Source organism: Ptychodera flava, unplaced genomic scaffold (assembly GCF_041260155.1).
Source record: "Ptychodera flava strain L36383 unplaced genomic scaffold, AS_Pfla_20210202 Scaffold_57__1_contigs__length_852473_pilon, whole genome shotgun sequence".
NCBI classification, from domain to species: domain Eukaryota; kingdom Metazoa; phylum Hemichordata; class Enteropneusta; family Ptychoderidae; genus Ptychodera; species Ptychodera flava.
The window spans coordinates 686,015-701,739 of record NW_027248379.1 but is presented as its reverse complement, the minus strand read 5'-3'; the positions used below and the strand labels follow the sequence as shown (position 1 = coordinate 701,739).

The 15,725-nt window shown below is 38.6% G+C and overlaps 1 protein-coding gene across 3 annotated transcripts in view; it reads left to right on the top strand.

The window, feature by feature from the left end:
• Nucleotides 1-858: 858 nt before the first annotated feature.
• Nucleotides 859-15,725, top strand: part of LOC139128513 (uncharacterized) — a 34,262-nt gene continuing 19,395 nt past the window's right edge. For all 3 annotated transcript variants that reach the window (XM_070694280.1, XM_070694281.1, XM_070694279.1), the window contains exons 1-10: nt 859-1,320; nt 2,430-2,491; nt 4,120-4,212; nt 5,063-5,212; nt 10,116-10,196; nt 11,196-11,959; nt 12,084-12,288; nt 12,873-13,092; nt 13,459-13,655; nt 13,967-14,326. In XM_070694280.1, the coding sequence (XP_070550381.1) occupies nt 2,482-2,491; nt 4,120-4,212; nt 5,063-5,212; nt 10,116-10,196; nt 11,196-11,959; nt 12,084-12,288; nt 12,873-13,092; nt 13,459-13,655; nt 13,967-14,326 (2,080 nt within the window). In that variant the 5' untranslated portion in view covers nt 859-1,320; nt 2,430-2,481. The remainder of the gene's footprint in view (nt 1,321-2,429; nt 2,492-4,119; nt 4,213-5,062; nt 5,213-10,115; nt 10,197-11,195; nt 11,960-12,083; nt 12,289-12,872; nt 13,093-13,458; nt 13,656-13,966; nt 14,327-15,725) is intronic.

The window sequence follows — 15,725 nt, the reverse complement described above, 5'->3', positions numbered from 1 at the left end:
CAATTCGGAAACTTAAAAATTGGTTTACACGATCCTCACGACGGATTGTCTTATAAAATATTGTCAATATTATGTTGGCATTTGCATATTTTTTATTTTGAGTATTTTTATTTAAGTGTTGTGTTTATTTTTTTATCGTTTATTATTATTTTTTATATTTTTTTTATCTGTGTTATATTCAAGTGCTGTGTGCACACCTTATCGTATGTTCTATTTACGATTTTTTGACTTCAAATACGACGGTACCGTGTCTTGTCGGACGAATTCAATCTAGCAGAAAATAGCTTTCAGAATCATTAAGTTTTTGAACTTTGTTTGAAGAAACAGTCGTTATTACAACTGGGTTACAGTCAAAGTCACTGTATATGAGTGGTGTACATAACAAGGGTGTTTTGGTTTTTAAAAATGCAAAGTGTTTTGTTACAAAGCGCTTGAAAAACAACTGCTATGCAGAAACACTATCAGCAAGGCTAGTTGTAGTGGGTAGCTTATATATAGTTGCTTAGCAACACCAGCGGCATGGTTTCAACAATGCAATGGAACGCTGGATATCGGATTTACCAGGCAAGTAGCAATAATGAGAATTTCTGTGGGGGATAAATTGGACTCAAATACTTCTGTAATACTCTATGAAAATAACCCAATCAATAACTTCAAATGACTTTTTTTTTTAAAAACATGAAAATTTGTTAATTCTGATTATCATGCCTTGATTAAACTGTGAACATTTTGTCATGTATATGTTAATAAGTCTGTAAGGCATCCATGTTGGTAAGGTGCCAAGACGGAGTGACCCAACACACCATTGTTGCTATTGTGCCATTTGAATAACTATTAATACACAGTGCTCCGTCTTTCAAGTTAGGACACGTCTTTTTTGAATTGGTCGCTTGGTTTGTCCACAGGCTCAACACTTAAATCTCTCTCGCTATGCAGCTTTTAGAATAACCGGTCTGGGTTTGGGGACGACTTCGCGTTTTAACTCACTGAAATTGCCTTCCGTTCCACTGGAATGCAACTACAATCTTGGATATTCCAGACCAATTCCAATGACAGGACAGAGATCGTAAATGAAGTCACCCTTTGACACACACGGTGTTGACAGTCGCTAACTGTATACTGTGCTCAATGTATGCACAGATTACGGTCGTGTTGGTGCAAACATTAACTGTCGTATACATCGTCTACTGAAAGCAAAACAACTCGCTTACTAGAATCTGGGGCTAGAACAACTAAACTGACGAACTTTCTCAAGGCAAGAAGAATTCGCTCAAGAATAAGACTAGTGATCTCATTGACAGAGTTACAGGGTTTAATCAAGTAAGTATTGAAACTCAGACATCACTAAAATGCACTTTATTGTCTGTGTATATCTACTTCATTGACTCCGACAGTCCCTGTGGATAGAGGGACTGTGATTGACTGTTCATTGAAATCAGAGTCTGTCTTCGTCACTGGAGTAGAGAATATTCGTCAAGGATTTTATCAATACCAATTCCATCACGATTTGTGTGTCAGATGCATTGATCATAGACTGAAGAGTCGACACACCCAGAGCTGTATGCACCCAAATCATTTGCTATCCAGATCAAATCTTATCAAATCTTATCAATGTTTCTTCAGATCACTGGCGGTCATTGACGGTAGAAACAGTAAGGTGTCGACAATAGATACAAGTTCCCGGACATACAGTTACTCAACTATTTAATTAAAATTGCTGAGTGGGTCACAATAACAGTGGACGAGGCTTGAATTTAAACACATGCCAAGCAGACGCAGGATTAGTCAATAGCAAAAACGACATGTGGTTTTCAGACAGATTTCAAATTAAAACAATGAATCGTTGCTGATTTATAAATTTTATCTAAGGACATTAAGACGTTGGTTTCCCTTATTGTCAATCTACTTTTTATTTGGTGGATTCTGAGCACAATCTTTAAATGGAAATTTGCATAACAATCACTGTGCTGACCTTTATTAGGTCAACAAAACGCCTGGGTCCATTTCCGCCGTAAGGGTGGGTGGGTGGGGGGGGGTGGGGGTAGCTGGTTCGACCGCTGAAAGGATATCGAGACATTTTTAAAGTTTTGTTATGTCAGTACCTGTATGACCGGAGTTACTGCTGTAGTCTTGGGCCAGTGATGACGTCACAACTGACCACCACGATGAATTAGACTAACGCTTAGTGTTTAGGTTTATTCATAAACAAAGACGTGGATTTTCACTACGTGATAACCAGACAGCTTTAACTGTTTGCTTTGTGATGTTCACACCACAACGACCGTTTAATTGTCGATGTATCATTGCAACAAACGGTAACGTCCAAGATATCACAACAAATTTCACCTAACCCAACCCTACACTGTCAGATACAAATCATCATTGTCATCGCCATCAGGATTTTCTAATTATTCTCATTTTTTTCACAGAACAATAAACAAGATGTGATTGACCTAAGAACGATCGTAGTCTTGAAAAAAAATGGCAAGAAGTAAGTCCGCCCAGTAAAGAAACTTTCTCTATTGTCTCTGGTCTGCCTAAAACTTATGCATTGATGAGAATCTGTGTCTTTGTCAACGAACAGATATTTTTTTATAACTTGCAAAGAGCCTTAGCTCAGTCAATTATTTTGATAAAGGATAAAACATCTTTTATTATCTCCAACTCTCTGAAATTAAATGCTTGGATGAGTAAAATTATGATTGTTCTGATAAAGGGCATATGTTAAAAGGACATGACAAAAGCCAGTGAAATTTATACGGCGTAATGAGTATGAGATTACGCCGGCAATCTTTGGAGATTTGGAAGCGTGTCGGCGTCGACAGGAAAATATCATGGCAGTTTTCAACTATGTTTCTCTGTGCAGACATCTTGCTGTAAAACCTAAATATCAATCCTCGTTTGCAAACTCTGTTGACGATTGTACTTAAAGGTGTAACTTTTGACTTATTTTGCACTACTCTGTTTCAGTGTATCAACTACAGAATTTTACTATAATCCGATTATCATGCCCAGTGCCCTGTTTGCCAACACGGCCTGTGTATGTGAAATGACCATTGTTATTGTTGATAAATGTATTCTAGTCCGGACCTGAATACAAAATTTGAACAATAACAATGCAGATTATACTCACATAGGGTATATTTATGAGCTAAATATTAGGAATTTCTCCATGGTTCAGGGATTCAAACCAGAAACTGCAGATGATACACAGAACAAACAAAATTTAAAAAATGACCAAAGTTACAGCTAATGGATCTTTAACTGTAATTGAAAGATCTGAATGTATTATGAGGATATGACTGGATCAACGAATATGGATTACGAGTAGTAATAATAGTTTAATAGCGTCTAAGTCCACACGAAGGGTGTGATCAGATACGCCAACTGTATTATAGAGCTATGATGGAAAAATACTTAGATAAAATGTCTAGGTGTATAAGCGGTAAGAAATAACGTTAAATCGAGACAAAAAAATTAGAAAATCTTAAAAAGTGAGAGAAAAATTTACAGCAGATTAAAAAAGAAAAATTTTAAGATTTGTTATAAAAACTGGCAAATTTGAAGAAATGGGGTTCAAATGGACGAATATTCCATAGAACGTGGACAGCAACATACCAAATACGGCTCCCATCTTATTATGTACACGACATATCAGACAAAATGTGACATGTCATGTGACTCCTCTCTCATTTGTTTAGTCTTATGACGTCATACCACCCCATGCAAACCCTGACGCAGACGACCCTGACCGAGACACAAACAATTGCAAGTATATTGCGATCGATTTCCTTTGAACAGATCGCACAGTCGAACTTGAACTTCCTTGATCAAAGTCATTAATCTTTGTTATCTATCGACCTATTTCTTTTCTTCAAATTTATGTCGACCTTTGGAGTCATGCTATGAAAGCGATCCCTCTCTACAAATAGAGAACTTATACAATCGTGTCAATAAACAGCTGATTAAAACCTAATATTTTCCGGTAGCGATAGTTTTACTTTTAGTTTATTTATCGTTCTAGTAGCTTAATACATGACGGTATCTATTTTTAGTTTTTTGGAATGAGTCCAACTATCTCACATATAAATACTGATTATGATTTGAATTCGTCATTAGTGATGAACTCGGAGGATATAGCGACGGCTTCAGAAATCTCCAAAATGAATTGTGACAAACGACGATACAGAACACCGAGTCCAAACAGGAAAGGTAAGGTTCACTGATTTCTAACATTTTGAATATTGAAATTCAGAAATGATAGAATCATCAGATTTCAATATTTATTTATTTTCTTTGTGATCGTATTATATTGCCATCTATTCCTGTCTTGATCCATAGACAGTAGAGGTCTATGCTTGAACGAACGGGTACACATGCATATGTCATTACTAGTCGTGTTTCATCTACACTGGAGGAAACAGACACAGAAGTAGATATATAACAAATGTGCACACGTCATGTTGGACTGGTTCGTTTTGTTGTTCGAAATTTTATGACCAATCGAACAAGGATGAGACTTTGAAACAGTTATCAGTCAGAAGAAGAGCCACACTGTGGCAGTTTCCAACACTGATGATATTACGAATTCTCAAGTAAATACATGACACTCCCAGAGATTTTCATAATTTGCATGCTATAATCATGAACTTGAAAAAATATGTCCCTTTCAAACCGTTGTTCCGAATTCCCGATTCGCGCATCAGTTCTTCATGACATTGTCCATGGACATGTCGTTAGTCCTTTTCTGTTTTTACATTACGTTGATCAAGTTCTAGTTTATTGTGTTTCAAGGCCTCCGGCTCATGTGCAAGTAAGGGTTACATATAATGAGGACTGGTGTGACAATATTTGATTTATATTTCGATGGAGATGTTGATCTGTACGATGATCTGTATGATGACATATATGATGTTCTAGAAGTTTATCTATCAGTGTATCTGGTTTAGATAAAGATGATAACACCGTGCATAAAGAATAAACCAACAAACGCCAGACTTTATCACTTTTCCATGGATATCATTCTCAGCCATTCCCTTGACATGTAATATTTTTGTTATAGCCCGTCTGGTGCGTCATTTAGATTTCCTATCGTCCACACAAGATTACAGACATCCAAGCGACGAGACGAGGTATTCTGAATTTCCGCCGAAGAAATCCGACGAGGCTCCGACATACGAACGGTTTCAGCCGATCACAGGAAGTTCTCCTGGTAGGTTTGTTTTGTTTTATACTGTTGTCATCTACCTTCTTCGGTCTTTTAAAGTGTGCAAAAATTGTACATAGTGTAAGAATTTGGAACTATTTTATGAAATTCAGTGAAGAAATGTCCTATAAGTAAGCCCGAGTCCTAAACTTATTCACAAATTTGATAAAGTGAACATTGCTAAATATTTGTATCGGGATTACAAAATGACTAATTACAAATTTTAACTGGCGGTACACAATTAGAATATGCAGGTAGAGTTTATGAAAATCATTGCAAGCCAATTTTTTCAAAATAATTCACTTTTCACCGAAAAACTAAAGACATCAATGGATACATTGTTTATTGTGATATACAACCGACAACAAATGCTACTTTCCGATCTTATATAGATTACGTCATCAAGACAATGATAACAAAACACTGTATACAATTGGCGTACAATTGGCAGGTAGACTTTTGAACTACAAATGTCAATTTGAAGTAGGTGTTTGTTTACCAGCTACAATTGAAATGTACACGACACCATGAGTATGGCGTTGTCTTCAAGGCGAAAGGTGACGTCATTGAATAGTAGCTTGACAATTTAGAGTGTCTTGAAGATTGTGATGACTCTAGATCATGTCATCTTATAAACTTTGTAGGGTCGCCGGCGACTCGATTCCAGGGATCAAGTTTGTTCTAGTCCGATAGAAGATTATGGAGGTGTCATAGCCTTTTGTTTTCCCTTGAAATCGTAATCTAGTTAGTAAATTTCCTGACAAGACAATCTGACACCCGACACAGGGCCTTAAATGCCGGCAGTCAATGTTGAACAAAGATTTGAGTTTCACAAATTGCACCACGTACTGAGAGATTCTGAAAAGTTTGACAATTGCCAATGGCAAGCCTTCCTAGTTAATGAGTACAAAGACTTGGAAAGGACATCCATTGATAATGTTGAAAGGTAGTCATTAAATTGACATATGTGACCATATCAACACAATGGTCTGTTGTTGGTAATGCCTTGGTTGCTGGAACAAAGCCAACTATTGACTACAAGTGATTTAGGAGATGAGAAGACAATGTACTCTGTGACCTCTGACCTTTCAAACGCCAAGTGACATCATTTTTGTGCAGTAATCGATATCTATGAGTGCCGGAATTTTCAAAGATATATTGTATTAAGCAGTATAAAATTTATCTGAACGTGATATCAAAATGTACGTTCAAAGTCCGAGTCTGCATAAGAGGGTATTGCAGTCAAGTCTGCATGAAAAGTTATTGTTGTCAAAGCGACATATTAGGTATGGAAGTCAACCAGCAAATTTCAAGATACATACTGCGACTATAGATGTTTTACAGTGTTTAAAAATGTTGTTCGGAGATATTCGGGGGAAAAATTTTATTTAAACAGTTACAGTGAAAGCTCTTTGCATCTGCTTTCTCGCCCACTACTGTTACCATCCCCTCCCCTAGGAAACTCCTCTCTGACCCCACAACAAAAGTTTCCCACTATACTAAGCTCTTACCACCAACAACATTTATTTCCTATATCAGGTTAATCTCCACATTGGTAAATCGTAACACCAGCTCATCGGCCTAGCTTGTTCTGATTTGCCCGCTAAAGTTCTACGTCCGTCGATTATGAAAATTGTCAGTCCGCGCTTTCTCTGGATAAAACATAGCGGCTCATCCGCCTACCAATAAACTGTGTACGAACACGTTGTGCTACGAACAGTTGTGCTTGCCGCCAATGTGTATGGTTTATGCATGGTCAAATAGCGGTAAAGGCAACACCTATATCGTTTGCCACAGCAGTAATTACGGCACAGTGACAGAGACTTTCATTCAAAAACCGTGACGTCAGAGTTCCTACCAAAACGGAATCCTTTGTCCGTCACATCCTTATTCTTTCAAGCTGTAAAAGTTTCATTTGTAAACACTTAAAGTTTACGCCTTGTTGACACAATACATTCACAAACGACGAGTACAAAGTGAGATGAAGGCATTTCACATTCTTTGCATTGAATGCTATGGTCGTTATGGTTACATGTTTTAAGATTTCACTCTGTCCATCGCAAAAAGCAGTGAACTCTTTGCCCCTATAGACATATTTTGTGTTCCACTATAAAGCTGTATAAAGCTATATAAAGTAGGGCAAACTGCACTTACCAGACCAAACCAAGATTTGCCGGGCAATGTACTATACGCCAGATATATAAAGGGGTACAGGCATATGTAAAGATTTTGCATCTTTTGTTAAATATTACTTTATTGTACTATTCAGAGAAATTGTCGCCTTTAATATTAAGGTCTAGAGAAATGTTAAGTAGTTTACGTAAAACACGATCGGAACTAATTTGGGATGATTTGATGCTGAAGTAATTTCGGTTTAATCTGCGAATGTAAGCCCATCTGCTTTTCTTTTTAAAGGGTGAGTCCTGCCACATTTTGAGACTTTTTCGTTTGACTTTGGGCATATACTATAGTTTTGGTTGTCAATGAAATTGGTATTAATAAAACAAACATTTACACGCAAACTGAAGCTTATTTGAGCGGTTTTTAGACGGTTGTATTATGTTATTTCGACGAAAACACAGGAAAAGTTGCACTTTTCGATTTCCATCATGGCGACATTTTCTGGAAATTGCCGAGCTCACCCCGTTTTGGCGTAAGTAGCTATGACGTCACTAATAGAATGGGTGATGGTGACTTCGTGCATTGACTACGGAGATAGTGATAATTTCATGAGTGAAAGCAGTGCAACTGAGAATATCATCGTCACAGAAGATATGACAAAGCTGTTCAGAATTTACAGGCCTGCAAATTTTAACAGTCGGAACCTTAACTTAAACGAGAACAAGAGCGGAACTCTTGTTGACCGTCGCGTCAGTGACAAGCCCACCGTGACCACAGTCAAACACACCAGTGCACTACCGTACACACAACCGCAAGCTAACAAAATATAAATATAAGTCTGGAGTTGCCATCCCACCTTATTATTACTTCTCAACACAAATTGCCTCGTTCAAAATCTGTATATAAAAATTTGAATTACACCATGGCGCTTGTAGATAAATGTAGTAGAGATCAAGTTGAAAATTGTCCACCGTTCAAACACACATCTTTCCTATCATTCAACAGCTGGAAGTGGAACAGGCTGAGGGTCATGTTAGCATAAACACCAAAGGTAGTACTCTCGCCGCAAAATCTTCAGTTTGGCGTTATAAAACCTCACATGAACATTGGCACTTTTAAAAATATGTGACCGTAAAGACATGTCTAGCCAAATTCTCGGGAAGATATACATTAAAATTGACATGATGTAAATATCGGGCACACTGGCACCCGAGGCCGGGCGGCTCAGCCGGCCATTTCTGTGACGGAGCATCCGTTTTTAGGGTCTATGGACGGAGTGATCAGCTACGCTTCCGCAGTCTTTTTCCTTGATTAAGTGTCAGCGATATAAAGCACAGTGTTCATTGTTTCATGACTGCGAAATTCTCAAAGAAGCTAAAATATTTTAGGGGAGACTTAGTCGAGCAGAAGGGAACAGATGACGACAACGCGACTGCTTCGTCAACAGTATAAACTTCTTTGCTACACGTTGTGTCACTGTTACTGGCAGCGCCGTGCTGTATTATACACAACCTATCGTTCAGTCTCGCAAAGAGTCAGTCAATCACTACGTAAACTTTTAGGAATATAAAATTAGATATCTCCTAAACGTTACTAATTATAGAGTCACACATGCATGGGATCTAGTACTTGTATTCATTTATTTATGTACAGTCATGTCACTTTCGTAAAGCATCTGAATCGGCGATCAGTCTTGGGGATGTAAACACGGCCATACTTCTCCGCGGCCCCCGCATCCTTGACATGTTTTGGGCAACCTGTCGCAGTCTTGCTGCTGTTCTCGCACTTGTCCACAGTTGATGATGATACACGCGAAGCTTTCTGGTGACAATGGTCGTACTGGTACGGCATTGCGATTACATAATCGATGTAGTAACTCCAGGAATTAAAGTCTATCTTACCGTACATCTGGCTTCCGAACCGTGTTTATTCTAAGTCACGGCACTCGAAAATGTGCACCGCAGAAAACGCTTGTCTGAATGCCTCTTTTCCGACCCTTTCTTGTAATTTTGTCAAATGCGGCTAATACATCATTCTAAAATGCAATAAACTGACAATGGCTGCAGTTAATTCAGCCACCAAAGGCGTAACTTCTCACCATGTTGAAGCCACAGCGGTAAGCATTCGCTATGGCCGAGGTGAACACACTCACTCGTACATTCTATTAGTTACGTCATTTCCGGTGGCAATGCCCGCGAATTCCGAAACGACCCGAATGGCAGCTAACTTCAAAGTCGCACAACATAGGCCTATTGCATTTTTATAATATTTAACCGCGTGGTTTCATTGGGGTGATGCATTTATTTGATAAAGTAGAAATGGCAAAATCATATAGCATGGCTCATTTTAAGCAAAATTAACTTTGAATTTATGCGGGACATACACTTTTCTTTTTAAGTTACACACTTGTTTTTATGAGTAATTTGTAATGTTGCAACATTCAGCTGTAGAGCACTTGACACTTTTGAGAAATTTGAAAACTATGGAGATCCAATTCTCCAAAATTAGTTCAAATCGTGTTGTAAGCGTAACGACAGATTTGTTTCACTTTTTATCAACATAAATGCCACATATTTCTCCGTCGTTGGGGATACGTCAATCATCCGGTTCCCCTTTGATCTAAAAGATGGTTGGCAAAGCTACATCGTCGTAAACCACGCGCCTCTTTACGGCAACAGCTCAGCGCTACCCGTCAAGATTTTTGCGTAGGTCAGCGGAGCGGAAATTATTGCTCTGGCTCGCCAGAATGGCAAAGCTAATTCTTTATCTTTGTCATTTTTTATTGCAGTGTATTATCGAATGCCAAAAATGAGAAAAGGTAAAGAATTGACAAGCACTACACAGAACCTGTCACTGACTGCTACCGAACGTAAGTTAACCACCGTGTCAATTTAGAAATCGCCACTTTGAAATCAATCAGACTGAAAACGACAACAAAACACTGACACTGGGTTGAAGGTATCTGCCGTGTTCAAATTTACTTAGATTTGCAAGATAGATTCAAATTTAGAATTTTTAAAATTTGTTCGCTGAAGAGAAAAAGCCAAGGAGCAATATGATCACATATTGGAGATTCACAATGTGTGGAGTGACAATGTGTGGAGTGACAATGTGTGGAGTGACAATGTGTGGAGTGACAGTGTGTGGAGTGACAATGTGTGGAGTGACACTGTGTGGAGTGACAATGTGTGGAGTGACAATGTGTGGAGTGACACTGTGTGGAGTGACACTGTGTGGAGTGACACTGTGTGGAGTGGCAATCTGTGGAGTGACAATGTGTGGAGTGACAATGTGTGGAGTGACACTGTGTGGAGTGACACTGTGTGGAGTGACACTGTGTGGAGTGACACTGTGTGGAGTGGCAATGTGTGGAGTGACAATGTGTGGAGTGACAATGTGTGGAGTGACAATGTGTGGAGTGACACTGTGTGGAGTGACACTGTGTGGAGTGACAATGTGTGGAGTGACAATGTGTGGAGTGACAATGTGTGGAGTGACAATGTGTGGAGTGACAGTGTGTGGAGTGACAATGTGTGGAGTGACAATGTGTGGAGTGACACTGTGTGGAGTGACAATGTGTGGAGTGACAGTGTGTGGAGTGACAGTGTGTGGAGTGACAATGTGTGGAGTGACAATGTGTGGAGTGACCGTGATACGACTAGAGACAAAATCAATTTCACTGATTCACAAAATAGAAATGGGGTCAGGACTTTTGATAGGTAGCATTTCATTTTCTATCAATGAATTTATTCATCTTATGAGGATATCATACGCCATTCTCGTTGGACTGTAGCTTTAAGGTCCTTTTTCGAAATAAGTCATGACATTTACAACATTCATAATTTCATTTTATTACATTTTATTTCAGAATTCGACAAACGTCGCTGGTTGAATTTCTTCAATGAAAACATGGAAGGTTATCTGCAATGTTTTGCATCGACCAGTGGAACTTTACGAAACAGTGCCATTTTACATCTCTGTGAAGAAATTATTCCAAAATATGTGGTCAACCCAGCTTTGGAAGCCGCCTTGAATTACGAGAAATCACGTCAGATATTGACGATATTAAGCTGTTACAAACCATGCAGTATTGTGATGTCTCGTGCCTTGCAAGCTTTGAATGAAATTACTCTATGCGATCCACTAACCGCCCAATCAGCGAGAGGCATTCAAACTTGTGAATTCCACCTCCGTCAAACAATGAAAACTGAATTCCTTGGTTCGGAATCACTCGCCGATCAACGAGAACGTATTCGTGTCTACAGTCATGTCCTGTGTTTTTTAGTTTTACATTACTCTAAAGGAAATTTTACAACATATCCGAGTTCGTTCGATGTCCGCAGCTTTGACTCCATCTACAAACTGTTGCAAGATATGGTGAAGTCAAAAAACGACCCTGAACTTGAAGTTGTAATCGGGTTTGCGAGTCAGAGTTTAACTGTTGTAAGATATCCCAAAGGGAAATTCAAACGATGTTGTGATAATCTTGGCAAATCCTTGAAGACACTGGATGACCTGTCTGAGAAGAACTCAAGGAAAACTAAAACGGATCCTGTCAAGGAACTATTTAGCCTCGCGGATGGACACACATCATATGGAGTAACTTTATTTCTGTTGTATTTCGCCTTGAAGGTAAAACTCCCTTGTCATATTTCCTTCATTTGTAGTTAAACTGACGTCATAACAATTGAAAATGTAAGATCGAAAATTCAAACGACTTAAATAAACGTGATTTGTATTTTTCATTTTATTTCAGACGAAATATCACCATGGGAACGCGTATGTGCAATATCGAATTCTGCAAACGCTGCAGACACTGTTAAGATACAAAGTTAATGAAATGATTGGAAAACGACCTTGGCGTTCGGGAAGTATTCGTGAAAAAAAGAAAGACTGGGTGTTTTTATACTGTGCAGCGTGTGTGCTGACAAGAATTGCAAACGATACAAGTCTATCCAGAGGTAACCAGAAACTGAAATATTGCATTGTTAATGTTCGTGCATGTTCATTCCCTGTGTTCATTCCCTGATGTTTTGCCATGAAGCTAGACAGCTCTTGATGTTTTGTCATGACACTAAATATCTCTAATGACTTTTGATCAAGTCGTAATGCAATATATGTCAGGGTTGTGTAATTAATAGAAATTGTCACATAGTCACACAGTTTCTTACATCCGCGTTAATGAAATCATTTTCACTCAACTTAATAAAATTAAGAATCATGTTTTATCAATTTTTTTCTGACCAGATTTGCGAAGTTATTCTGTCTCTAAAGTATTACTTTGTGCATGGCGTGTTGGAAGCTTGCAAGTAGATGCACTTTGACACATAAGAACAACGATCGAACCGTCGGTACCTGTCACACATTACATCAACTGAATCACAGTTAGTTATCGGTTTACGGAAAATTCATCTCACGTGAAAAGCTGACGTCGGACGAAAGAGTGTTTGTAATCGAATGAGAAAAATGACGCTGTTCAAATTGACATTAAATCAAAAGTAAACTCCAACCATCAGTACTTATTAGAGCTTTTATTTATGTTTAGAACTTCGAATCTGTTCTGTTGTTGAATCTGAAGACGTGTTCAGTATCGCCGAATTCTTCAACAACCCAGCGCTTAAAAAAGTGAATGGTTACATCCGGGGTCTTCATCTTATCAGCCAACTCTGCCATCCATTGGTTTACAGCGATATTGACGTCATATCCTTCCACACTGGCCACATGTTGCTAATGAAGGATGGTCAATTTAATTCGGCGTTGCTAAGGTAACACAGAAATTTCAACACTTTACACCTTTAATAGGCCATATGTGTTGTACAAATTAAATATCAAGTGAGAAAGGCATTGTATTCAGTTTGATTGTTGGAAGTAACGTATTAAAGTTATGTTCCATATCACTTTTTATCAGAGTTGTAAAATGACAAAAGTGTGAATCAATCTAATAAATCGCTGAAAAGTATTGATGAGAATCACTACTGAAGACCAGTAAAAAGTAATGACTATATTTATTAAGATGGCTGATACACCGTACACCACCGCTCAGGATGGTTGCAAATTTCGAGTGACTGTATGTGATCACTACAGCTTTATTTTCCAGTGACATGTTTTATTGTTATTTCCGTTTTAAACAGAGATAGCATCAACAAGAACCATCTCTGTAATATTCATCGGAACATTGGTCTTGATTTGAGTGACGTCATCCACGATGGGGAACATTCGTTCGTTTACAAAGGTACAATTATCGGCGCCAAGCAAAGTGTAGCTGTGAAAGTTTCTACGACACATTCCGTTGAAGAGCTAAATCAAAATGATACTCAATCTATAAGAAGTAAGTATGAGTAGGAAATTTGTTTTCTTAATTCTTTGCATGAAAACCATCACTAAACATTTATCAGGATTTTATTTTTCAAACCCATTACTTGCATTATTCAAACACATCTTCTGAAACCAAGTGACGAACAAATGGACATCATCGTTTCTAAGGTCCACTGTTACTAGGGCTGACTGTAACTAGGGCTGACTGTTTCTAGAGCTGACCGTTTTTTGGGCTCACGGTTTCCATGGCTCGCTGTTTTCACGGCTCCGCTAAAATTTATGTTCCTTTTTTTTCTTGTTTGTTTTTATTCTGTCCCTTTTCAGAACTCTGCAATGAAATCCAAATTCTAAAAGATTTACAAAATCGTAACATTTTGCCGATGTTGGCATATTGGAACTCAACTCCACCAATCCATTACGTCACTATGTTTGCGTCACACGCATCATTACTAAGATATCTCAGGACAAACCGGAACCGGAATATTTCGTTATCACGGCAACTGTTGCTAGGTATTGCCATCGATGTTGCCAGGGCCCTACAGTACTTAAATGAGAAGCTCGTCGTTCATCGGAATGTCATGGCGCGCAAAGTACTACTATCCAACGACAATGGTGAATTTCAAGTACTGCTTGCTGGATTCCAATTGGCTGTTAAGGTTGATGAAGAAACCAGAGAATATACAGGTAGGCTTTGTTTCAAAACGAAATTAATAATTCCTTTCAAACCATTGATGATGTATTGTGAGACAAAATTAGAATTATACATAAACAATCTTTTTAGGACTTTTTAGACTTGTTCAAAACAGGTTTCACGTAAGGCAAAGGAACAATATTTGCAGGAACCGTTAAAGGGGAAGTTCACCAAGGATGATTTTTACATATATGGTAGCTCTGTGGTGATTTACCCCAGAAAAGCTATTTTCACCATTTATAACTCGCCCGATTTTTTACAAAAATGATAAAAATAGTACAGGAAGTTGCCCATGTAATTTGAACCATGGGAAAAAAGCCCCAAACTTGGAGCTTGCATCATGTGATATGGAAGGGACCATCTTCGGATGGGTATGGCCCCCACATTGTCCACTCACAGTAACCATGGATGTAAAAAATAGAAGGATACAGGACAGCCCTATAATCCCTTTCACACCTATTGTTATTTCTTTGTCTACGCTGGTCTTTGAAGTTGTGGCATGGTTGCCGCGATCAGGACGGCTCGGACACACCCACTTCACTCACAATATCATGTACATCAAATTATTGTTGCCAAATTCATAAAAAAAACTTTCAAACTTGTGAAATTGCTTGTGTTGAATGCCCAGACTGCACAGAGCTCAAACAAACCAAAGACTGAGAAAATCGACGCATATTTGACCAAGTTATGACTATTCTTTGGAACCGACTTGGATAAAGTCCCCTGATCGTAAAATTACTCTAACTTACAAAGTATCTAACCGCGGAGTCTGATTTTTTCTTAATTAGAAGGTTCAAGGTATGAACTCTTAAAAAAAAATGTTTGTCCTAAGTGCTGGTTCGCCTGGCCGTTGAAGTTATCGTATTCTAAAGTTGGGCTATATTTGCGGTACGCCGATAGTTCGTCCCCATAGGATTGCGTGCAAATGCGTTCGTCGTTCAGGCCATGGTTCACCCGTTTGAAGTCACTTTTCCAGACGTTCAAAGACACTGCTGAAAGAACTGTTACGCCAAAACTAAAGTCATATATATAACTTTCCGGTCTGGTCATGTTTATCGATCAGAGTACCTGGCCGAAAATTCCCTGGTGATTTTTTCGCCGAAATTCATTGCGTCGCGTCACCATTCTGCACGGGTTGACGCATTGTTCAAGAAGGGGAAAGGTTATTACACATGCGCAGTTCTTGTTATACCGTGTTTACAGGAGACAGAAAGTGAGCCAGGAGCTATGTAGTCGATTGTTTTCCTCCTCGATGAGCTGCATATCATCGTTAAGATAGAAAAAGGTCGTACTATTGCTACAACAACATTACTGGCACGAAAGACGCTATTTTTACGCTGTCTGTGGTAATGCACGGAAAGACTCGACGTTTACCGATGACAACCCGAAGGC